At 57.1% G+C, this 25,887-nt stretch overlaps 1 protein-coding gene across 1 annotated transcript in view; it reads left to right on the forward strand.

Annotated features, from left to right (window-relative positions):
• LOC147109843 (histone-lysine N-methyltransferase PRDM9-like) overlaps positions 1-25,536 on the forward strand; it is a 43,474-nt gene extending 17,938 nt beyond the window's left edge. Inside the window, exon 8 of the mRNA XM_086002398.1 lies at positions 25,290-25,536. Coding sequence (XP_085858524.1) covers positions 25,290-25,536 — 247 coding nt within the window. The remainder of the gene's footprint in view (positions 1-25,289) is intronic.
• Positions 25,537-25,887: the final 351 nt, after the last annotated feature.

Below are 25,887 nucleotides of genomic sequence, written 5' to 3' on the forward strand. Positions count from 1 at the left end.
ACTTTTCGGTCCTTCGGGACGGGAAGTATGCGGTGTGCTTCCTGCAAGAAACCCACACCGTTCCGGGAGATGAGGCCACGTGGCTCCTGGAGTGGCAAGGAGGGGTCAACATGAGTCACCTCTCCAATGTTTCCAGTGGGGTGGCTATCTTGTTGGCCCCGCATTTTCAGCCGGAGATCTTGGGGGTCAAGGAGCTCGTGCCGGGCTGCTTGCTCCAGGTCACTGTTCGCCTGGGGGGTGTGCCGTTCCATCTAGTGAACGTGTACGCCCCTCGGGCCGGTGCGCAGCAAGCGCGCTTCTTTGAAGAAGTGTCCACTCTTTTGGGCTCCATCGACGCGGGCGAGTGCGTCATCCTCGGGGGGGATTTTAATTGTACCCTCGAGGCGAGGGACCGCACGGGTGCCCAGCCGTGCCCGGCGTCGGTGGGGAAGTTGAGGGACCTGGTCGGGTCCCTCGACTTGGTGGACGTCTGGCGTAATCTCCATCCCGACTCCAGCGCCTTCACCTTTGTGAGGTCTGGGGGAGGACCGTCCAGGATCGACCGTCTCTACATTTCCCGGGCATACGTCTCCTGCATTCCGACAGCTTCCGTGCGGCCGGTGCCATGCACGGACCACCACCTGGTGTGGGCGGAGCTCGTGCCGCTGCGCGCCGGGGTGGGTCCGCGTACTGGCACTTTAACAACCTGCTGCTGGAGGACGCGCGGTTCCGGGATTCGTTCGGTCGGTTCTGGGCCGGCTGGAGAAGGAAGCAGGGGGGCTTCCCCTCCTTGAGGCTATGGTGGGATGTGGGCAAGGCTCACATCCGTCTCTTCTGTCAGGAGTACGCGAAGGGGTCGACCAAGAGGCGGGAGGCCCGGGTCGGGCAGTTGGAGAAGGAGGTGCTCGACCTGGAGTCCTGTCTCGGTCAAGTCGCCGAGGACCCGGCCCTGCGGCTGGTGTACGAAGAGAAGAAGGGCGCGCTGGAGGACCTGCAGCTCGTCGGGTCCCGAGGCGCGTACGTGAGGTCGCGGATCCAGTTCCTGCGGGACCTGGACCGCGGCTCCCCCTTCTTCTACTCGCTGGAAAAAAGACGGGGTGTCCGTAAGCAGCTCTTGGAGCTGCTGGCCGACGACGGATCTCTGGTCTCGGATCCGGAGGGAATCCGCGCGGAGACCCGCGCCTATTACGGGGCTCTGTTCTCTCCGGATCCGTCCAGCGAGGACGCGCGCAGAGTTTTGTGGGAGGACCTGCCGAAGGTCGGCCTGGAGGGCGCCGAAAAATTGGATGCTCCTCTGAGTTTGGAGGAGCTGTCCGGCGCCCTCCGCCAGCTCTCTAGGGGGAGGTCCCCGGGGCTGGACGGGCTGACCGTGGAGTTCCACAGGGCGTTCTGGGGCGTCCTGGGGGGCGACTACGTGCGGGTCCTGGGGGAAAGTTTGGTGACCGGGGAGATGCCCCTCTCGTGGCGCAGGGCGGTGATTGTCCTGCTGCCTAAGAGGGGTGATCTCCGCCTCCTTAAGAACTGGCGCCCGGTCTCCCTCCTCAGCACGGATTACAAAATCTTTGCCAGGGCCATGTCTGTTCGCCTTGGCACCGTGCTGGCCCACATGATCCATCCCGACCAGTCCTACACAGTCCCGGGCCGGACCATTCATGATAACATCCATCTGGTCCGGGACCTGGTCCACCATTCCCAGAGGGCTGGTCTGTCGGTCGCCTTCCTTTCCCTGGATCAGGAGAAGGCGTTCGACAGGGTGGATCACGAGTATCTTTTCGGGACTCTGCGCGCTTTCGGGTTCGGGACGCATTTTGTCACCCGGATCCGACTTCTGTACGCTGCCGCGGAGTGTCTGATTAAAGTTAACGGGTCCTTGACGGCGCCCCTTCGCTTCGGGAGGGGGGTGCGTCAGGGATGCCCCATGTCCGGCCAGTTATATGCCATTTGCGTGGAGCCTTTCCTGCGCCTCTTGCGGAAGAGGTTGGCGGGATTGGCTCTGCAAGGGCCGGGCATGGAGGTGGTCCTCTCGGCTTACGCCGATGACGTGCTCCTCATGGTCACAGATCCCATTGACTTGCGGAGGATGCGGGAATGCCAGCAGATTTACTCGGACGCATCCTCCGCCAGGATCAACTGGGGGAAATGTTCTGGACTCCTGGTGGGTCGGTGGCAGGTGGACTCTCTGCCGGAGGAGTTCAGGCCCTTCGCCTGGAGTACAACGCACCTCCTCTACTTGGGAGTCTACCTCAGCCCGGCCGAGGACGCCTGGCCGGCGAACTGGCACGAGCTGGAGGCCAAAGTCACCGCTCGCTTAGGACGCTGGACAGGATTGCTCCGAGTGTTGTCCTACAGGGGTCGGGCGTTGGTCATAAACCAACTAGTGGCCACCATGTTGTGGTACCGGTTGGTTACTCTGATCACCCCCCCTGCGTTTGTCGCCAAGATACAGAAGAAGCTCATCGACTTCTTCTGGAACAACAGGATACACTGGGTCGCTGCCGCGGTTCTGAGTCTCCCGCTTAGGGAGGGCGGTCAGGCGTTGGTGTGCCTCCACACCCAGGCTGCGACTTTCCGTCTTCAGACGCTGCAGGGATACCTGTACGTCGAGAATCCTCCAAGATGGTGTGCGCTGGCGACGTATTTTTTCCGCTAGCTGCACGGCCTCAATTACGACACACAGCTCCGGTTTTTGGAGGTGAGCGGCAGGCGTGAGAGCCTGCGGGAGCTGCCTGTCTTTTACCAGGAACTACTATGGGTTTGGAATTACGTCGCCTCCAGGCGGAGCCCTCCCCCTTCAGGAGCGGCGGCTGTCCTCCGGGAGCCGCTGTCCCGGAATTCGCACCTCCACGTCCGTGAGTTCGGGTGGCTGGCGGAGCGCAGGGCTGTGCCTGGCAGGGTGACTAGAGTCGGGGACCTACTCGATGGCGGAGGAGCGGGCTGGATGGCGCCAGAGGAGCTGGTGCGACGCATGTCATGGGACAACGTCCGGCTCGCGGTCAATGCCATCGGGGCGGTGAAAGCGATGTTGCCCCCCGGCGCCACGAGGTGTGTCGAGGCGGCTTGGGCACGTGGGGAGATCCCGTCCGAGCTTACTCCCGTTCAGACGGAATTCCTTATCGGCGCCTTGCCCCGAAACTCCCCTCGGGGATCGGTGCCTCACAACTTGAGCCGTCTCGAGGAAATACCCTCCGTGCTTTTTCATTCTGCGCGGAGGGGTTTCCTGTACGGGCTGCTCTTGCACACCTTCCACTTTGCCATCTTCGCCTGTCGTCCGGCCACGCCGTGGCATGCCGTTTTGCCTCCGGACGGAGATGGAGGTCCCCAATGGGGGGCTCTCTATGCGGGAGTCCTCCCTTGTTCTATTGGGGACTTGGCCTGGAGGGTGTTGCACAGAGCAGTTCCATGCAATAGATTTTTAAATAGGTTTACGGACTCCCAGACCGCCTGTTTGTTTTGCGGTCTGGAGGAGTCCGTATTTCACGTATATATGGGGTGTGAGAGGTTGCAGCCCCTCTTCCATTTTTTGAAGGGGCTGCTCCTCAAATTTTGGTTGCACTTCAGTCCCACGCTCCTGATCTACGGTCACCCCGTGCGGAGGGGAGCGGGCAGGTTGGAGGACCTCCTCGTGGACCTGCTCCTGGGCCTGGCCAAGAAAGCCATTAATTGGTCCAGGCAGCGGGCGGTCGGGGGGGTCGTCCGACCGGATTGCCTCCCCCTCTTCCGTGGCCATGTTCGCGCCCGGGTGGCCCTAGAGATGGAGCACGTGGTGTCCGCTGGCGCGCTCGAGCTTTTTCGTGACCAGTGGGCGCCGCGGGGACTGGAGTGCATAATTAGTTTAAACAACCAAATTTTAATTTGATTGGTTAAGGTTTATTTAAAAGGGTTATTGGATTTTAGTTACAGTTTATTTGTTAACTTGTTTTGGTTGCACGCAAAGAGAAACCAGTGAAGGTGCCATCTAGGGGTTAGTGAAGCAACTGACCGGCACCCTCACACAAGCTCAGTAAGTTCCTTGCAGTCAGAGGAGCAGGTTGTGTTGCTCAGCTGCTCCTGCTGCTACTGTGGGGATAGAGTGTGTGGTTGCCTTGGCCTGGGAGTAAAGTGGAAGGAAGGAGTGACCCCAGGCCACCACCACTACAAACTTCCCACACCAACCCATCTACATCATCGACAGAGGTGCCTGGAGAGGAAGGAGTGGAGGACAGAGGAGGAGGCCAGCATTAGAACGGGAGATGCCTTTTCCAGCACTGCCTCCCAATTCGGCCTCCAGCCCAGGAGAGGGAGAGAGGATACAAACAGCTCCACTTGGAAGGAGGGGAGGAGCTGCAACTCAAACATCTGCAGGTGGGTGTCTATGTGCATTCCCCCTAAAGACTTTGCATTGTCGGCGGGGGGAGGAAGGAAGACGGGCCGGAAGCCTGGCCTGGGTTGGCTGGAGCCTGCCCAGGTGAAGCTTGTTTCTGCACATCGAGAAGACCTGGTGTGGGCTGAACCTGGGCTGTCTCCAGTCTACCCAGGCGAAGACATCTTCTCCCCCTGCCCGAAGACCATCGTCAAAGACTTTGAGTTTCACCATCGGGGGAGTGCACCCTGCCGACACCCACCCACCGAACAACAACCTGAGTGGGGACCCTGCCTTTGCGGCTTCCCCCTCCTTCCCATCCCCCTCTTTCTCTCTCCTTGTCCTCTCTCTGCCTCTCCAAAAGGCACCTCTTCTACTCAACTAATTGCCAATTGAGCAGAGGGAGGAAAAGGGCCCTCTCCCAATTAACACCATCAAGGGGAGAGGCAGCCCAGTTAATTTACACTCCCTCTGCTCAGGGAAGACATTATTATCATACCGAGGCCATTTTAACACCTTCAGGCCTGTGACTTTTGGGGTGTGTGTAGCTCTTTTTTAAGAACCACCCCACTATGGCATTCACATCTGTGGTGGCGGCGGGGCCAGCGAGGATGTACGCGGCAGTAGTGACTAAAGCCGTGGCTGCTCCCACTTCTGCTGCCGCCCCGTCGCCGTTCCGCCTGATGACCAAGAAGCTTGGGGTGAAGAGCTACACCCACCCCAACATGACCATTGAGGCGTGCGTCAAAGCTATGGCCGGGGTTGTCGGCCCTCCGGCCATAGTCGCCGCCTCAAAAATGTATGGGAAGGTTGTCTTCTTCCTGTAGTCCGAGCGGGTGGTGGCCCTGGCCATCGCCCAGGGGCTCACCGTGGGCGGGACCTTCCTGCCGGTGGACCCGCTGGAGGCCACCGCGCAGAGGGTTGTTTTATCAAACGTCCCACCCTTTATCTCCGGTGAGCTCCTCCTCCCCCACTTAAACCAACTTGGGGAGGTGAGGTCGGGGATTTCTCCGATCCCGCTCGGATTCCGGGAGAACAGCCTTCGCCATGTCTTCTCCTTCCGGCGCCAGGCCTTTATTCAGCTGGCGCGGGAGGGGGAGACGGACGGGGCTTTCACGGTCCTCCACGAGGGGACCCCGTACCGCGTCTTCTGGATGACGGACGGCGTGCGGTGCCATGCCTGTAAGGAGGTGGGGCACGTTCGGAAAAACTGCCCCACCTCCAAGGCCGCCAGGGTGACGGGCGTGGCCAAGGCTGGCGCCGCCGCCGCTCCTCCCTCCGGGTCTAGCCGTGCCCCCTCCCAAACAAATGCCACCGGGGCGCGGTCGTCGTCGGAGGCCATCGCCATCCAGGCCTCCGGCAGGGGGGAGGAGGGAGGTCCGGTCGGAAAGAAGGCGCGGTACAAGACCAAAAACCGCAGGGTGGGTCCCCCCATGGAGGGTGTCCCCCTTGATTTGGAGCCCCTGACGCCCGAGCGCGTCATCGCGCTGATCGCGGAGTGCGGAGGTGAGGGGGACCTCGTGCCTGAGCCCGTGGCCGCGACCGCCGAGGCGGGTATGCTAGAACCTGCGGCCGGGCTCGGGCCCAGGGGACCCGAAGAACTCGCTCCACCGCAGGGAGCAGGGGAGGCCCCTGAAGAAATGGAGGCCTCCCTCTACCCCTCCGCGCTCAAGAGAAGGCGCGACCCCCTGGACGAGGAGGAGGACCGGGAGGAGGAAGGTCCCTCCAGTCGGGAGGAGTCGTCGCCCGCCGCGGATACTGCGCCCCACCCCACCGCTGACACCATCGCGGGCGAACGGCAGGGGTCGCCTGTCCCTGGGGAGGCTGAGGCAGAGGCGTCTGCCCAGTTTGTGCCTCCCGGGGATGGGGACGAGACCCTGCCCGTGGGGGGCGTAGCGGAACAACCCGCGGCGGGGATTGACCCCTTAACGGTGGAATTGCCCCTTGATGGGTCGGGCGGCTTGGGGTCTGGGTCGGGCGAGGTCGCGGAAGATGAGCTCGCCCAGAGCGGCCCAGACTTTTCCCAGGTGCTGCTCGACTTCGTCGAGGTCTGTCAACAATTTACCCCATCTGCTGGGTCGGAGGCCGGTGGCGTAGCAGAGGAGGGCCCTCTGTCTGTGTCTCCGGCGCCGGGCGACTTGGAGGGGGTCGGGTCCACGTATTCTCGCGTCTTTCCGGTCTCTCCGGTCGTCCTGGCGCCTGGGGCGGAGGGGGTCTCCGAACCGCCGCCGTCTTCTGGCCCGGCCCCCCTAGAGGAGCCCAGGGAGGAATCCTCCGCTACCGATCCTGGGGGTGGGATCCGGGCGGAGGCGTGGCCGGCCGTCGCGGCCGGGCCGCCCGATGCGCACTGCGTGGCAGACGGTTCGGCCGCCAGTGGCGACCCCCCGGAGGAGGACGGGGACTCGGTGGTAGGGGCGGAGGAGGACTTAGATTCCTTCGCCGATGAGGCGATGGATGACCACGCGCCCCTCGCCGGGACCCCCCTCATTCTTATTCCCATCAGGGAGCTCCGGGACATTGTGGCCACGTGCCAGGGTCGCCACAGCACCCGGCGGGCCCTCGACAGATGGTCGGAGCTGGCGCTGCTCATCGGGTCGGCCCGCATCGCCTACAAGACCATGGGCGAGGATACGGGCATGAACCCGCTCGAGCTGCGTCAGTTCCGGTTGTTTCTCACTGGGCTGCTAAGGAAGTGGCGGTCGACTAGCGGCCGCCCTTACTTCCCCCGTTAGTGATAAGTAGGGGTTGGTTTATGCTTCTGAAATAAAGATAACCATAGCCAGCCTCAACATCAACGGCAGCAGGGAAGCTAGCCGCAGATTTAATAACTTTTCGGTCCTTCGGGACGGGAAGTATGCGGTGTGCTTCCTGCAAGAAACCCACACCGTTCCGGGAGATGAGGCCACGTGGCTCCTGGAGTGGCAAGGAGGGGTCAACATGAGTCACCTCTCCAGTGTTTCCAGTGGGGTGGCTATCTTGTTGGCCCCACATTTTCAGCCGGAGATCTTGGGGGTCAAGGAGCTCGTGCCAGGCCGCTTGCTCCAGGTCACTGTTCGCCTGGGGGGCGTGCCGCTCCATCTAGTGAACGTGTACGCCCCTCAGGCCGGTGCGCAGCAGGCGCGCTTCTTTGAAGAAGTGTCCACTCTTTTGGGCTCAATCGACGCGGGCGAGTGCGTTATCATCGGGGGGGATTTTAATTGTACCCTCGAGGCGAGGGACCGCACGGGTGCCCTGCCTTGCCCAGCAGTGATGGAGAAGTTGAGGGACCTGGTCAGGTCCCTCGACTTGGTGGACGTCTGGCGAAATCTCCATCCTGACTCCGGCGCCTTCACTTGCGTGAGGTCTGGGAGAGGAGCGTCGGGGATCGACTGCCTCTACATTTCTCGGGCATACGTCTCCTGCATTCCGGCGGCTTCCATGCGGCCGGTGCCGTGCACGGACCACCACCTGGTGTGGGCGGAGCTCGTTCTGCCGCGCGCACGGGGGCGTCCGCGTACTGGCACTTTAACAATCTGCTGCTGGAGGACGCACGGTTCCGGGATTCGTTTAGTCTGTTCTGGGCCGGCTGGAGAAGGAAGCAGGGGGGCTTCCCCTCCTTGAGGCTATGGTGGGATGTGGGCAAGGCTCACATCCGTCTCTTCTGTCAGGAGTACGCGAAGGGGTCGACCAAGAGGCGGGAGGCCCGGGTCGGGCAGTTGGAGAAGGAGGTGCTCGACCTGGAGTCCCGTCTCGGTCAAGTCGTCGAGGATCCGGCCCTGTGGCTGGTGTACGAAGAGAAGGAGGGCACGCTGAAGGACCTCCAGCTCGTCGGGTCCCGAGGCGCGTACGTGAGGTCGCGGATCCAGTTCCTGCGGGACCTGGAACGCGGCTCCCCCTTCTTCTACTCGCTGGAAAAAAGACGGGGGGTCCGTAAGCAGCTCTTGGAGCTGCTGGCCGACGACGGATCTCTGGTCTCGGATCCGGAGGGAATCCGCGCGGGGACCCACGCCTATTACGGGGCTCTGTTCTGTCCGGATCCGCCCAGCGAGGACGCGCGCAGAGTTTTGTAGGAGGACCTGCCGAAGGTCGGCCTGGAGGGCGCCGAAAAATTGGACGCTCCTCTGAGTTTGGAGGAGCTGTCCGGCGCCCTCCGCCAGCTCTCTAGGGGGAAGTCCCCGGGGCTGGACGGGCTGACCGTGGAGTTCCACAGGGCATTCTGGGGCGTCCTGGGGGGCGACTACGCGCGGGTCCTGGGGGAATGTTTGGCGACCGGGGAGATGCCCCTCTCTTGGCGCAGGGCGGTGATTGTCCTGCTGCCTAATAGGGGTGATCTCCGCCTCCTTAAGAACTGGCGCCCGGTCTCCCTCCTCAGCACGGATTACAAAATCTTTCCCAGGGCCATGTCTGTTCGCCTTGGCGCCGTGCTGGCCCACATGATCCACCCCGACCAGTCCTACACGGTCCCGGGCCGGACCATCTATGATAACATCCATCTGGTCCGGGACCTGGTCCACCACTCCCAGAGGGCTGGTCTGTCGGTCGCCTTCCTTTCCCTGGATCAGGAGAAGGCATTCGACAGGGTGGAACACGAGTATCTTTTCGGGACTCTGCGCGCCTTCGGGTTCAGGATGCATTTTGTCACCCGGATCCGACTTCTGTACGCTGCCACGGAGTGTCTGATTAAAGTTAACGGGTCCTTGACGGCGCCCCTTCGCTTCGGGAGGTGGGTGCGTCAGGGATGCCCCATGTCCGGCCAGTTATATGCCATTTGCGTGGAGCCTTTCCTGCGCCTCTTGCGGAAGAGGTTGGCGGGACTGGCTCTGCAAGTGCTGGGCGTGGAGGTGGTCCTCTCGGCTTACGCCGATGATGTGCTCCTCATGGTCACGGATCCCGTTGACTTGCGGAGGATGCGGGAATGCCAGCAGATTTACTCGGACGCATCCTCCACCAGGATCAACTGGGAGAAATGTTCCGGACTCCTGGTGGGTCAGTGGCGGGTGGACTGCCTGCTGGAGGAGTTCAGGCCCTTTGCCTGGAGCACTACACACCTCCTCTACTTGGGAGTCTACCTCAGCCCTGCCGAGGATGCCTGGCCGGTGAACTGGCAAGAGTTGGAGGCCAAAGTCACCGCTCGCTTAGGACGCTGGACAGGATTGCTCCGAGTGTTGTCCTACAGGGGTCGAGCGATGGTCATAAACCAACTGGTGGCCGCCATGTTGTGGTACCGGTTCGTCACTTTGATCCCTCCCCCTGCGTTTGTCGCCAAGATACAGAAGAAGCTCGTCGACTTCTTCTGGGACAAAAGGAAGCACTGGGTCTCTGCCGTGGTTCTGAGTCTCCCGCTTAGGGAGGGCGGTCAGGCGTTGGTGTGCCTCCGCACCCAGGCTGTGACTTTCCGTCTTCAGACGCTGCAGAGATACCTGTACGTCAAGAATCCTCCGAGATGGTGTGCGCTGGCGACATATTTTTTCCGCCAGCTGCACGGCCTCAATTACGACATGCAGCTCCTGTTTTTGGAACTGAGCGGCAGGCATGCCAGCCTGCGGGAGCTGCCTGTCTTCTACCAGGAACTACTATGGGTTTGGAGCTGCGTCGCCTCCAGGCAGAGCTCTCCCCCGTCAGGAATGGCGGCTGTCCTCCGGGAGCCGTTGTTCAGGAATCCGCACCTCCACGTCCGCGGGTTCGGGTGGCTGGCGGAGCGCAGGGCTGTGCCTGCCAGGTTGACTAGAGTCGGGGACCTACTCGATGGTGGAGGAGCGGGCTGGATGGCGCCAGAGGAGTTGGCGCGGCGCATGTCCTGGAACAGCGTCCGGCTCGCGGCCAATGCCATCGGGGCGGTGAAAGCGATGCTGCCCCCCGGCGCCACAAGGTGTATCGAGGCGGCTCAGGCGCGTGGGGCGATTCCGTCCGAGCTTTCCCCCGTTCGGACGGAGTTCCTTATCGGCGCCCTGCCCCGAAACTCCCCTCAGGGATCGGCGCCTCACAACCTGAGCCGTCTCGAGGAAATGCCCTCCGTGCCTTTTCATTCCGCACGGAGGGGTTTCCTGTACGGGCTGCTCCTGCACACCTTCCACTTTGCCATCTTCGCCTGCCGTCCGGACACGCCGTGGCGTGCCATTTTACCTTCCGGCAGAGGCGGAGGTCCCCAATGGGGTGCTCTCTATGCGGGAGTCCTCCCTTGTTCTATTGGGGACTTGGCCTGGAGGGTGTTGCACAGAGCAGTCCCGTGCAATAGACTCTTAAGTTTGTTTACGGACTCCCAGGCTGCCTGTTTGTTTTGCGGTCTGGAGGAGTCCGTGTATCACGCATATAGTGAGTGTTAGAGGTTGCAGCCCCTCTTTCATTATCTGAAGGGGCTGCTCCTCAAGTTTTGGTTGCACTTCAGTCCCACGCTCTTGATCTACGGTCACCCGGTGCGGAGGGTAGCGGGCAGGTTGGAGGACCTCCTCGTGGGTCTGCTCCTGGGCCTGGCCAAGAAGGCCATTAATTGGTCCAGGCAGCGGGCGGTCGAGGGGGTCGTCCGACCGGATTGCCTCCCTCTCTTCCATGGCCATGTTCGCGCCTGGGTGGCCCTAGAGATGGAGCACGCGGTGTCCACCGGCGCGCTCGAGCAATTTCGTGACCGGTGGGCGCCGCGGGGACTGGAGTGCATAATTAGTTCAAACAACCAAATTTTAATTTGATTTGTTAAGGTTTATTTAAAGGGTTATTGGAGTTTTGTTTACAGTTTATTTGTTTAATTTATTTGTCTCGAAAAAAGAGGAACCAACCAGTGAAGGTGCCATCTAGGGGTTAGTGAAGCAACTGACCGGCACCCTCACACAAGCTCAGTCTGTTCCTTGCAGTCAGAGGAGCAGGTTGTGTTGCTCGGCTGCTCCTGCTGCTGTGGGGAGAGTGTGGTTGCCTTGGCCTGGGAGTAGAGTGGAAGGAAGGAGTGACCCCAGGCCACCACCACTACAACCTACCCACACCAACCCATCTACATCATCCACAGAGGTGCCTGGAGAGGAAGGAGTGGAGGACAGAGGAGGAGGCCAGCTTTAGAACGGGAGAGGCCTTTTCCAGCACTGCCTCCCAATTCGGCCTCCAGCCCAGGAGAGGGAGAGAGGGAGAGAGGATACAAACAGCTCCACTTGGAAGGAGGGGAGGAGCTGCAACTCTAACATCTGCAGGTGGGTGTCTCTGTGTATTCCCCCCAAAAGACTTTTGCATTCTAGGCGGGGGGAGGAAAAGAAGACGGGCCGAAAGCCTGGCCTGGGTTGGCTGGAGCCTGCCCAGGTGAAGCTTGTTCCTGCACATCGAGAAGACCTGGTGTGGGCTGACCTTGGGCGTTCTCCGGCCTGCCCAGGCGAAGACATCTTCTCCCCCTGCCCGAAGACCAGCTTATAGCTTAAAGACTTTGCGTGTTACCATCGGGGGAGTGCACCCTGCCGACACCCACCCACCATCTACCATCTTTAAGTGGGGACCCTGCCTTTGCGGCCCCCCTGTCCTTCCCACCCCCCCTCTCTCTCTCTCTTTGTCCTCTCTCTGCCTCTCCAAAAGGCACCTCTTTTCTCATTTATTATTACCAATTGAGCAGAGGGAAGGAAGGGCCCACTCCCAATTTATACCATCAAGGGGAGAGGTGGCCCAGTACATTTACACTCCCTCTGCTCAGGACTCTTTTACCGAGGCCATTAAAAACCTCCAGGCCTGTGACAAAGTTGGGGTGTGTGTAGCTCTTTTTTAAGAACCACCCCATTATGGCCAGTACTTCTTCGGCAGTGACGGGGCCAGCGATGACTTATGCGGTGGCGGCGGCCAAAGCCTCGGCTGCTCCCGCTGCTGCTGCTGCCCCGTCGCCGTTCCGGCTAATGACTAAGAAGCTTGGGGTGAAGAGCTACACCCACCCCAACATGACCATCGAGGCGTGTGTCAAGGCTATGGTTGGGGTTGTCGGCCCTCCGGCCATAGTGGCCGCCTCGAAAATGTATGGGAAGGCTGTATTCTTCCTGGAGTCCGAGCGGGCGGTGGCCCTGGCCATCGCCAAGGGGCTCACCGTGGGCGGGACCTTCCTGCCGGTGGACCCTCTTGAGGCCACCGCGCAGAGGGTCGTTCTATCAAACGTCCCGCCCTTTATCGCCGGTGAGCTCCTCCTCCCCCACTTATACCAACTTGGGGAGGTGGGGTCGGGGATTTCTCCGATCCCGCTCGGATTCCGGGAGAGCAGCCTTCGCCATGTCTTCTCCTTCAGGTGCCAGGCCTTTATCCAGCTGGCGCGGGAGGGGGAGACGGACGGGGCCTTCACGGTCCTCCACGAGGGGACCCCGTACCGCATCTTCTGGACGACGGATGGCGTGCGCTGCCACGCCTGTAAGGAGGTGGGGCACGTTCGGAAAAACTGCACCGCCTCCAAAGCCGCCAGGGTGACTGGCGTGGCCAAGGCTGGCGCCGCCGCCGCTCCTCCCTCCAGGTCTAGCCGTGCCCCCTCCCAAACAAATGGCACCGGGGTGCGGTCGTCGTTGGAGGCCGTCGCCATCCAGGCCTCCGGCGGGGGGGAGGAGGGAGGTCCGGTCGGAAAGAAGGCGCGGTGCAAAACCAAAAACCGCAGGGTGGGTCCCCCCGTGGAGGGCGTCCCCCTTAATTTGGAGCCCCTGACGCCCGAGCGCGTCATCGCGCTGATCGCGGAGTGCGGAGGTGAGGGGGACCTCATGCCTGAGCCCGTGGCCGCGACCGCCGAGGCGGGTACACTAGAACCTGCGGCCGGGCTCGGGCCCGGGGGACCCGAAGAACTCGCTCCACCGCAGGGAGCAGGGGAGGCCCCTGAAGAAATGGAGGCCTCCCTCTACCCCTCCGCGCTCAAGAGAAGGCGCGACCCCCTGGACGAGGAGGAGGACCGGGAGGAGGAAGGTCCCTCCAGTCGGGGGGAGTCATCGCCCGCCGCGGATACTGCGCCCCACCCCACCGCTAACACCATCGCGGGCGAACGGCAGGGGTCGCCTGTTCCTGGGGAGGCTGAGGCAGAGGCGTCTGCCCAGTCTGTGCCTCCCGGGGATGGGGACGAGACCCTGCCCGTGGGGGGGGTAGCGGAACAACCCGCGGCGGGGATTGACCCCTTAATGGTGGAATTGCCCCTCGACGGGTCGGGCGGCTTGGGGTCTGGGTCAGGCGAGCTCGCGGAAGATGAGCTCGCCCAGAGCGGCCCGGACTTTTCCCAGGTGCTGCTCGACTTCGTCGAGGTCTGTCAAAAATTTACCCCATCTGCTGGGTCGGAGGCCGGTGGCGTAGCAGAGGAGGGCCTTCTGTCTGTGTCTCCAGCGCCGGGCAACTTGGAGGAGGCCGGGTCCACGTATTCTCCCGTCTTTCTGGTTTCTCCGGTCGTCCCGGTGCCTGGGGCGGAGGGGGTCTCCGAACCGCCGCCGTCTTCTGGCCCGGCCCCCCTAGAGGAGCCCAGGGAGGAATCCTCCGCTACCGATCCTGGGGGTGGGATCCGGGCGGAGGCGGGGCCGGCCGTCGCGGCCGGGCCGCCCGATGCGCACTGCATGGCGGACGGTTCCGCTGCCAGTGGCGACCCCCCGGAGGAGGACGGGGACTCGGTGGTAGGTGCGGAGGAGGACTTAGATTCCTTCGCCGATGAGGCGATGGATGACCTCGCGCCCCTCGCCGGGACCCCCCTCATTCTTATTCCCATCAGGGAGCTCCGGGACTTTGTGGCCGAGTGCCAGGGTCACCACAGCACCCGGCGGGCCCTCAACAGATGGTCGGGGCTGGTGCTGCTCATCGGGTCGGCCCGCGTCGCCTACAAGACCATGGGCGAGGACGCGGGCGTGAACCCACTCGAGCTGCGTCAGTTCCGGTTGTTTCTCACTGGGCTGCTAAGGAAGTGGCGGTCGACTAGCAGCCACCCTTCCTTCCCCCGTTAGTGATAAGTAGGGGTTGGTTTATGCTTCTGAAATGAAGATAACCATAGCCAGCCTCAACATCAACGGCAGCAGGGAAGCTAGCCGCAGATTTAATAACTTTTCGGTCCTTCGGGACGGGAAGTATGCGGTGTGCTTCCTGCAAGAAACCCACACCGTTCCGGGAGACGAGGCCACGTGGCTCCTGGAGTGGCAAGGAGGGGTCAACATGAGTCACCTCTCCAGTGTTTCCAGTGGGGTGGCTATCTTGTTGGCCCCGCATTTTCAGCCGGAGATCTTGGGGTTCAAGGAGCTCGTGCCGGGCCGCTTGCTCCAGGTCACTGTTCGCCTGGGGGGCGTGCCGCTCCATCTAGTGAACGTGTACGCCCCTCAGGCCGGTGCACAGCAGGCGCGCTTCTTTGAAGAAGTGTCCACTCTTTTGGGCTCCATCGACACGGGCGAGTGCGTTATCCTCAGGGGGAATTTTAATTGTACCCTCAAGGCGAGGGACCGCACGGGCACCCTGCCTTGCCCGGCGGCGACGGAGAAGTTGAGGGACCTGGTCAGGTCCCTCGACTTGGTGGACGTCTGGCGAAATCTCCATCCCGACTCCAGCGCCTTCACTTGCGCGAGGTCTGGGAGAGGAGCGTCCAGGATCGACTGCCTTTACATTTCCCGGGCATACGTCTCCTGCGTTCCGGCGGCTTCCATGCAGCTGGTGCCGTGCACGGACCACCACCTGGTGTGGGCGGAGCTCGTTCTGCCGCGCGCACGGGGGAGGTCCGCGTATTGGCACTTTAACAATCTGCTGCTGGAGGACGCACGGTTCCGGGATTCGTTTAGTCGGTTCTGGGCCGGCTGGAGAAGGAAGCAGGGGGGCTTCCCCTCCTTGAGGCTATGGTGGGATGTGGGCAAGGCTCACATCCATCTCTTCTGCCAGGAGTACGCGAAGGGGTCGACCAAGAGGCGGGAGGCCCGGGTCGGGCAGTTGGAGAAGGAGGTGCTCGACCTGGAGTCCCGTCTCGGCCAAGTCGTCGTGGACCCGGCCCTGCGGCTGGTGTACGAAGAGAAGAAGGGCGCGCTGAAGGACCTGCAGCTTGTCGGGTCACGAGGCGCGTACGTGAGGTCGCGGATCCAGTTCCTGCGGGAACTGGACCGCGGCTCCCCCTTCTTCTACTCGCTGGAAAAAAGACGGGGGGTCCGTAAGCAGCTCTTGGAGCTGCTGGCCGACGACGGATCTCTGGTCTCGGATCCGGAGGGAATCCGCGCGGAAACCCGCGCCTATTACGGGGCTCTGTTCTCTCCGGATCCGTCCAGCGAGGACGCGCGCAGAGTTTTGTGGGAGGACCTGCCGAAGGTCGGCCTGGAGGGCGCCGAAAAATTGGACGCTCCTCTGAGTTTGGAGGAGCTGTCCGGCGCCCTCCGCCAGCTCTCTAGGGGGAAGTCCCCGGGGCTGGACGGGCTGACCGTGGAGTTCCACAGGGCATTCTGGGGCGTCCTGGGGGGCGACTACGCGCGGGTCCTGGGGGAATGTTTGGCGACCGGGGAGATGCCCCTCTCTTGGCGCAGGGCGGTGATTGTCCTGCTGCCTAAGAGGGGTGATCTCCGCCTCCTTAAGAACTGGCGCCCGGTCTCCCTCCTCAGCACGGATTACAAAATCTTTGCCAGGGCCATGTCTGTTCGCCTTGGCGCCGTGCTGGCCCACATGATCCACCCCGACCAGTCCTACACGGTCCCGGGCCGGACCATCTATGATAACATCCATCTGGTCCGGGACCTGTTCCACCACTCCCAGAGGGCTGGTCTGTCAGTCGCCTTCCTTTCCCTGGATCAGGAGAAGGCGTTCGACAGGGTGGATCACGAGTATCTTTTCGGGACTCTGCGCGCATTCAGGTTCGGGACGCATTTTGTCGCCCGGATCCGACTTCTGTACGCTGCCGCGGAGTGTCTGATTAAAGTTAACGGGTCCTTGATGGTGCCCCTTCGCTTCGGGAGGGGGGTGCATCAGGGATGCCCCATGTCCGGCCAGTTATATGCCATTTGCGTAGAGCCTTTCCTGCGCCTCTTGCGGAAGAGGTTGGCGGGACTGGCTCTGCAAGGGCCGGGCGTGGAGGTAGTCCTCTCGGCTTACGCTGATGACGTGCTCCTCATGGTCACGGATCCCGTTGACTTGCGGAGGATGCGGGAATGCCAGCAGATTTACTCGGACGCATCCTCCGCCAGGATCAACTGGGAGAAATGTTCCGGACTCCTGGTGGGTCAGTGGCGGGTGGACTCCCTGCCGGAGGAGTTCAGGCCCTTTGCCTGGAGCACTACACACCTCCTCTACTTGGAAGTCTACCTCAGCCCTGCCGAGGATGCCTGGCCGGTGAACTGGCAAGAGTTGGAGGCCAAAGTCACCGCTCGCTTAGGACGCTGGACAGGATTGCTCCGAGTGTTGTCCTACAGGGGTCGAGCGATGGTCATAAACCAACTGGTGGCCGCCATGTTGTGGTACCGGTTCGTCACTTTGATCCCTCCCCCTGCGTTTGTCGCCAAGATACAGAAGAAGCTCATCGACTTCTTCTGGGACAAAAGGAAGCACTGGGTCTCTGCCGCGGTTCTGAGTCTCCCGCTTAGGGAGGGCGGTCAGGCGTTGGTGTGCCTCTGCACCCAGGCTGCGACTTTCCGTCTTCAGACGCTGCAGAGATACCTGTACGTCGAGAATCCTCCGAGATGGTGTGCGCTGGCGACGTATTTTTTCCGCCAGCTGCACGGCCTCAATTACGACATGCAGCTCCTGTTTTTGGAACTGAGCGGCAGGCATGCCAGCCTGCGGGAGCTGCCTGTCTTCTACCAGGAACTACTATGGGTTTGGAGCTGCGTCGCCTCCAGGCGGAGCTCTCCCCCGTCAGGAATGGCGGCTGTCCTCCGGGAGCCGCTGTTCAGGAATCCGCACCTCCACGTCCGCGGGTTCGGGTGGCTGGTGGAGCGCAGGGCTGTGCCTGCCAGGTTGACTAGAGTCGGGGACCTACTCGATGGCGGAGGAGCGGGCTGGATGGCGCCAGAGGAGTTGGTGCGGCGCATGTCCTGGAACAGCGTCCGGCTCGCGGCCAATGCCATCGGGGCAGTGAAAGCGATGCTGCCCCCCCGGCGCCACGAGGTGTATCGAGGCGGCTCAGGTGCTTGGGGCGATTCTGTCCGAGCTTACCCCCGTTCGGACGGAGTTCCTTATCGGCGCCCTGCCCCGAAACGCCCCTCGGGGATCGGCGCCTCACAACCTGAGCCGTCTCGAGGAAATGCCCTCCGTGCCTTTTCATTCCGCACGGAGGTGTTTCCTGTACGGGCTGCTCCTGCACACCTTCCACTTTGCCATCTTCGCCTGCCGTCCGGACACGCCGTGGCGTGCCGTCTTACCTTCCGACGGAGGCAGAGGTCCCCAATGGGGGGCTCTCTATGCGGGAGTCCTCCCTTGTTCTATTGGGGACTTGGCCTGGAGGGTGTTGCACAGAGCAATCCCGTGCAATAGACTCTTAAGTTTGTTTACGGACTCCCAGGCCGCCTGTTTGTTTTGCGGTCTGAAGGAGTCCGTGTTTCACGCATATAGTGAGTGTGAGATGTTGCAGCCCCTCTTTCATTAATGAAGGGGCTGCTCCTCAAGTTTTGGTTGCACTTCAGTCCCACGCTCTTGATCTACGGTCACCTGGTGCGGAGGGGAGCGGGCAGGTTGGAGGACCTCCTCGTGGGTCTGCTCCTGGGCCTGGCCAAGAAGGCCATTAATTGGTCCAGGCAGCGGGCGGTCGAGGGGGTCGTCCGACCGGATTGCCTCCCTCTCTTCCGTGGCCATGTTTGCGCCCGGGTGGCCCTAGAGATGGAGCACGTGGTGTCCACCGGCGCGCTCGAGCAATTTCGTGACCGGTGGGCGCCGCGGGGACTGGAGTGCATAATTAGTTCAAACAACCAAATTTTAATTTGATTTGTTAAGTTTTATTTAAAGGGTTATTAGAGTTTTGTTTACAGTTTATTTGTTTAACTTATTTATCTCGCAAAAAGATGAACCAACCAGTGAAGGTGCCATCTAGGGGTTACTGAAGGAACTGACAGGCACCCTCACAATAAACTGTGTGTTTTTACCTTATACAGAAGAGAGTGAATTCATTTACACTTACAATTGGCGTAGTCGGCAGGATGCTCTGGGGCCGAGGTCCGCTCCGCATCGGTGAACACGGGTGTAAGTCAAATTTTTGACCACCCGGAAATTGAGTCACCCGGAAGAGGGGTGGATCCAATGGTACCGGAGCATCAAGAATCAAAGGGTCTGTGATAGGTAAGGAGACACAGTTTGGTGTAAAGTGTGAAGTATGAGTTGATAAGACCTAATGTGGTAGCGATAAATGTCGAGGAGGAATAGATAAGTTTCTGACCGATCGACAGAGGACAAGGTAGAGCCAACATCTCGTTCATCTAGCCTGAGCCGGAATTAAGAGGGCGATTGGGCCCCATGTAATGGCCAGGATCAAGTAGATGTAGAGATTGAGCTTGGTCTCTAAAGGATCGTGATGTCAGAAGGATTGTGACTAACAAACCCTTGAAATCCCTAATAGGCATCAAGAACCCGCGTAGAGGAACTCAGCATTGGTGAGACTGTAAGTTGGCCTACATAATGGTGTCGGAGAAAGAAATAGAATGGGGACCAGCAGGGTCCCTTACTAGGTTCTATGCAGACGACCGGAAGGGTTTAGTTGATAAGATGAGAAAGGAGGGGTGGGACCCGCTCCAGAATCCGAAAGCCCAAAGAGAATGGTGTGAAGGACAAAAACAGAAAAAGGGAAAGAAGGTGGGGGTGATACTAGTTCACCAGTTAGTTGCATTAACGTATAAGGTACAGAGACTTCACACTAGACTTGCAAGTAAAAACGAGAGGATCCAGGAATTAGAGAGTCAATTAATGGGGAGGGGACGATTCGGTCACCATGAGGATGAGAAGTCCGAGTATTGGAATGAAAAACAGACACACCTTTGCGCCCCTGTAGGAATACAGGGTTCCGAATCTAAAGATGAAAAACCAACCCTTACGCCCTGGTGGCATCAGCACCGCCGGTAGAAGATAGTGATAGTGAGGATGAAACTACAAAACAGGGGACAAAGATAGCACCCCTCAAGAGAGGAGGGATGCTAGCAGCCCCCACGGCAAAATACCAAGCCTTTAGTCCTCTGGAGAAGCAAACGATACTAAAAGATTTGGGGACATTAAAGCCCTGTTGTACTAATATGGAATTTTGGAGGGAACTTGAGGAAATGTGGGACATCCACGACCTGCCTCCCCGGGATATACTTCAATTGGTCAGAGCCAAATATCCTGCGGACAAATGGAGAGATGTAGGAGGGCCTGGAGACCAGGGAGGATTCCGAAGTGGACAGTGGGCATTACTTAACCTAAATGCAGATAGGGCGAATCAAAGGGTTGCTTACGACCCCTTCAAAATGGCAGTCCAGGCAGCCCTGGGATGATCCTCACCAAACAAGGGACGTATAATGATGATAAAACAGCGAAAGGGGGAAAGCAGTCGCGACTATGGGGCGGGACATGGCCAAACACTGCCAACGCTGTGTTACATGCGCCCAGCATAATCCAGGTCGCCCGGTCAAAATACGACTTGCGCACCAGCCACGTCCCAGGGGACCCTGGGAAAATATCCAGATCGATTTCACGGGTCCGCTCCCCCCGTCAAGGGGGAAACAGTATTGCCTGGTCATTATCAACCAGTTCACTCGATGGGTCGAGGCTTTCCCAACCCGCAATTGCACCGCTACCACTAGGCACGTATTTTGGCAGAGGAAATTATCCCTAGATGGGGAATGCCCCTCCAAATTGACTCCAATCAGGGAACCCATTTCACTGGAGCGATCATGAAGGCAATGTGTGGACTCATGGGAATAAAACAGAAGTTTCATATTCCCTACCACCCCCAAAGTTCTGGGATGGTAGAATGCAGGAATCGCACCCTAAAGACGGCACTCGCAAAGGCAATCCGTGACATGGGAAAAACATGGGTAGATGTACTGCCCATCATCCTAATGAAACTGTGGGCTACCCCAAATCGTACCACCGGTTTAACATCATACAAGCTAATGACTGGGAGGGCAATGTTACTCCCAGAAGGTATAGTTATCAGAGGAACTGATGTAGGGCCTTTAAAGGATAGGCTGCGCTGCTATGTCCTCGAACTAAGCAACCAATTAAAAGAAATGCAACAACAAATTAGAGATAAGCAGGCTGCGGCAGATGACAAAACAAGTCTGCTAGAGTTTCCGGCTGTCCCTCCCGTGGGAAGTCAAGTCATGGTAAAAGTTTTACCTGGTAAACCCGGTTTTGCCCCAAAATGGTCAGGACCTTATCAAGTCATCATCAGCGGGGATACCTGTGCCTGTGTTGACATCAAGGGGGTGGGTAGATGGAAACATTGGACACAGTTGAAAGTGTACAACCCCGATTAAACGTATGGGCCACGTTGTCCTTGTTGCGAAAAATACTGGCTCATATCATGACCAACAGCGGGGAGAGATATACAAGGACAAAAACATAGTGTAAGCATAGCATGACGATTTGATCACCGTCCAGATAATTATGTCTGTCCAGCCTTTCAGAATAAATCTTCACCAGGGAGACGGCTGAAGAAGAAATTGACACAAGGACGCCTTTTTGAACATTGTTAATTTCTATAAGTGTGGATATAATTTGATGTAAAAATGGTAAAATTAATTTTGGTGTTATGTACGTGTTTATTGGGGGTCTGTCTGTTAATACTGAGGCAGGCTCCAGAGCCGGAGAGCAATAAGAGAAACCCCAGAGAACTAAATGTAAATACCTTTTTGTATATGTCGTACCAATCTGCAGCGCAAGCAGGAAAAACAAAGGGATGTTGGGTATGTGCACATGTGCCCATCCACTCGAGGGGAGGCATCCCCTTGAGACCCATCCCCTTTAATGCATCAGAGATGGCTGAATGGGTCATGCGATCGACAGAGGACAAGGTAGAGCCAACATCTCGTTCATCTAGCCTGAGCCGGAATTAAGAGGGCGATTGGGCCCCATGTAATGGCCAGGATCAAGTAGATGTAGAGATTGAGCTTGGTCTCTAAAGGATCGTGATGTCAGAAGGATTGTGACTAACAAACCCTTGAAATCCCTAATAGGCATCAAGAACCCGCGTAGAGGAACTCAGCATTGGTGAGACTGTAAGTTGGACTACATAATGGTGTCGGAGAAAGAAATAGAATGGGGACCAGCAGGATCCCTTACTAGGTTCTATGCAGATGACCGGAAGGGTTTAGTTGATAAGATGAGAAAGGAGGGGTGGGACCCGCTCCAGAATCCGAAAGCCCAAAGAGAATGGTGTGAAGGACAAAAACAGAAAAAGGGAAAGAAGGTGGGGGTGATACTAGTTCACCAGTTAGTTGCATTAACGTATAAGGTACAGAGACTTCACACTAGACTTGCAAGTAAAAACGAGAGGATCCAGGAATTAGAGAGTCAATTAATGGGGAGGGGACGATTCGGTCACCATGAGGATGAGAAGTCCGAGTATTGGAATGAAAAACAGACACACCTTTGCGCCCCTGTAGGAATACAGGGTTCCGAATCTAAAGATGAAAAACCAACCCTTACGCCCTGGTGGCATCAGCACCGCCGGTAGAAGATAGTGATAGTGAGGATGAAACTACAAAACAGGGGACAAAGATAGCACCCCTCAAGAGAGGAGGGATGCTAGCAGCCCCCACGGCAAAATACCAAGCCTTTAGTCCTCTGGAGAAGCAAACGATACTAAAAGATTTGGGGACATTAAAGCCCTGTTGTACTAATATGGAATTTTGGAGGGAACTTGAGGAAATGTGGGACATCCACGACCTGCCTCCCCGGGATATACTTCAATTGGTCAGAGCCAAATATCCTGCGGACAAATGGAGAGATGTAGGAGGGCCTGGAGACCAGGGAGGATTCCGAAGTGGACAGTGGGCATTACTTAACCTAAATGCAGATAGGGCGAATCAAAGGGTTGCTTACGACCCCTTCAAAATGGCAGTCCAGGCGGCCCTGGGATGATCCTCACCAAACAAGGGACGTATAATGATGATAAAACAGTGAAAGGGGGAAAGCAGTCGTGACTATGGGGCGGGACATGGCCAAACACTGCCAACGCTGTGTTACATGCGCCCAGCATAATCCAGGTCGCCCGGTCAAAATACGACTTGCGCACCAGCCACGTCCCAGGGGACCCTGGGAAAATATCCAGATCGATTTCACGGGTCCGCTCCCCCCGTCAAGGGGGAAACAGTATTGCCTGGTCATTATCGACCAGTTCACTCGATGGGTCGAGGCTTTCCCAACCCGCAATTGCACCGCTACCACTAGGCACGTATTTTGGCAGAGGAAATTATCCCTAGATGGGGAATGCCCCTCCAAATTGACTCCGATCAGGGAACCCATTTCACTGGAGCGATCATGAAGGCAATGTGTGGACTCATGGGAATAAAACAGAAGTTTCATATTCCCTACCACCCCCAAAGTTCTGGGATGGTAGAATGCAGGAATCGCACCCTAAAGACGGCACTCGCAAAGGCAATCCGTGACATGGGAAAAACATGGGTAGATGTACTGCCCATCATCCTAATGAAACTGTGGGCTACCCCAAATCGTACCACCGGTTTAACATCATACAAGCTAATGACTGGGAGGGCAATGTTACTCCCAGAAGGTATAGTTATCAGAGGAACTGATGTAGGGCCTTTAAAGGATAGGCTGCGCTGCTATGTCCTCGAACTAAGCAACCAATTAAAAGAAATGCAACAACAAATTAGAGATAAGCAGGCTGCGGCAGATGACAAAACAAGTCTGCTAGAGTTTCCGGCTGTCCCTCCCGTGGGAAGTCAAGTCATGGTAAAAGTTTTACCTGGTAAACCCGGTTTTGCCCCAAAATGGTCAGGACCTTATCAAGTCATCATCAGCGGGGATACCTGTGCCTGTGTTGACATCAAGGGGGTGGGTAGATGGAAACATTGGACACAGTTGAAAGTGTACAACCCCGATTAAACGTATGGGCCACGTTGTCCTTGTTGCGAAAAATACTGGCTCATATCATGACCAACAGCGGGGAGAGATATACAAGGACAAAAACATAGTGTAAGCATAGCATGACGATTTGATCACCGTCCAGATAATTATGTCTGTCCAGCCTTTCAGAATAAATCTTCACCAGGGAGACGGCTGAAGAAGAAATTGACACAAGGACGCCTTTTTGAACATTGTTAATTTCTATAAGTGTGGATATAATTTGATGTAAAAATGGTAAAATTAATTTTGGTGTTATGTACGTGTTTATTGGGGGTCTGTCTGTTAATACTGAGGCAGGCTCCAGAGCCGGAGAGCAATAAGAGAAACCCCAGAGAACTAAATGTAAATACCTTTTTGTATATGTCGTACCAATCTGCAGCGCAAGCAGGAAAAACAAAGGGATGTTGGGTATGTGCACATGTGCCCATCCACTCGAGGGGAGGCATCCCCTTGAGACCCATCCCCTTTAATGCATCAGAGATGGCTGAATGGGTCATGCGCCGAAATGGCAGTAGTGATTTTAATGATTCAGATAACACCTCGGGAGCTGGAAGGCCACAGGGGACAATATGTTTAAGTAGAAATGAAACAGGAGGACAAGCAGTGGGACATAGTAATTGTACCCTGTCTTTTAGTGTTACGAAGATTAATAGGACACAGAACTGGGGGCAGGGTTTCTTTGAACTAACAAATGTTCTAAACAAAACAAGTGGAAAGGATATGGAAGGGATCAGATGGAGATGGAGAGTCCGTGAGTCTGTAGTTCAAAATCTCACCTCATATAATGGTACTTACTTTATCTGTGGTCACAAAGCATACCCATGGTTGCCACCGACCTGGATTGGGTCTTGCTACCTAGGCTACGTAGTCCCCTATACTAGGTTTGTGGACCACCTCTCACAAGTACAGGGAAATCATGTGCAGAAAAGAGACCTGACTACGTCTCAATGATTCTTTGGTGTCCTGCTAGCCCCGTTGGGGGTAGGACTGACCATGGACGAGATGAGAAGGCTGGAGAAGGTATTAGAAACCACAGCCAATGATACAGCCGAGGCTGTCAGTGACATTAGAGCAGAAATGGTGGCACTCCGTACAGTGGCCTTACAGAACAGAATGGCCTTAGATTATTTATTAGCCAAAGAAGGGGGCATGTGTGTGCTAATAGGGACTGAATGTTGCACATATATCCCACACAAATCAGAGAAAATTAAGAACTTGGCCGAGCACATAAGGAAGGAAGTGGAGAAACTCAAACAACCACTTACCTCGACCCTGTGGAATTGGGCGACTGGTTGGTTGGGATCGCTTGGGACCTCACTGGTACAGGGACTGACATTGTTCTTTGTAATAGTAATCGTGATATATTGTATGTTTTTATTGTTGAAATGTTGCTGTACCCAGATGGCCAAACATGTTGCTCCTGCAGCCCCGGTTGTAAAAGTTTATCAAGGACGAACTGACTTGTTCATCTAAAAGATTCCGAATACAACCAGAAAAGAATGATCGATACAAGCAATGGGATACAAGAACTAATCATATCAGAATGGTTCCCCGGGCCAATTGGGTTTGGCCAGGGACCAACAGGAGGGACTGTAAGAAGTGAAATGGCTCCGCCGATCTGAGTGCGGCAAGTAATGTCAGCAATCAAACTGTGTATGTGCAGAACAACATGAAGTCCACCAAGGAAGTAACAAAACAAACTCAGCCTAAGACAAAACAAACTCAGCTTAAGGCACAAACTATTATTAAGTTGGTATTGAAAGTGTATAATTGGACAAGGGAATTGTTGCTAAGGGAACGTGATTGAGTGAAGACATTTGTGTGTAATATTTTGCTTATCCGGCTCATAAAATGTATAAAAGGAGTTTCGCTACCACTGTGACAGCGAGAAGAGGGTTACTAGACTGCGGAGTCTTTAAACTCTTCTCCCGAAGCACTTCATATAATAAACTGTGTGTTTTTACCTTATACAGAAGAGAGTGAATTCATTTACACTTACAATTTGTATGTTATGTTCCAGGTTTGTTAACTGTGCCAGACAGGAGAAGGAGCAGAACCTTGTAGCCTTTCAGCACTGCAGCAAAATTTATTACAGGACCTGCAAGCCTGTTCCTCCTCGGTGCGAGCTGCTGGTCTGGTATGGTGATGAATATGCCAAGGAACTCGGTATCAAATGGACCACAATGTCGGTGGCAAAACAAGAACCAAAATTGGGAACTATAGCCAAAGTATCATTTGTTTTCTGTTACAGTCTCAAAGGTGTTTGATAAAGTGCGATGTAATAAATTTGTTCACAAAATTGAAGCCCATGGGATCAAAGGGGGAATGTTAGCGTTGATTCAAAATTGGCCATGAGACAGAAAGCAAAGAGTAGTGCTGAATGGTTGTTTATGAGACTGGAGGGAAGTATACAGTGGTATCCCCCAGGGGCCAGTATTAGGACCCCTGCTCTTTCTGATACATATTTATGATCTGGACTTTGACTACTGGGGGCATAATTTCAATGTTTGCAGATGACACAAAGCTTGGAAACGTAGTAAACAGTGAAAAGGATAGTAGAAGTTTTCAGGAAGATGTAGATAGAGTAATGACATGGGCAGTCACATGGGAGATGAAAT

Source organism: Somniosus microcephalus, chromosome 12, assembly GCF_052327205.1.
Source record: "Somniosus microcephalus isolate GS21.2 chromosome 12, FLI_Smic_1.0, whole genome shotgun sequence".
NCBI classification, from domain to species: domain Eukaryota; kingdom Metazoa; phylum Chordata; class Chondrichthyes; order Squaliformes; family Somniosidae; genus Somniosus; species Somniosus microcephalus.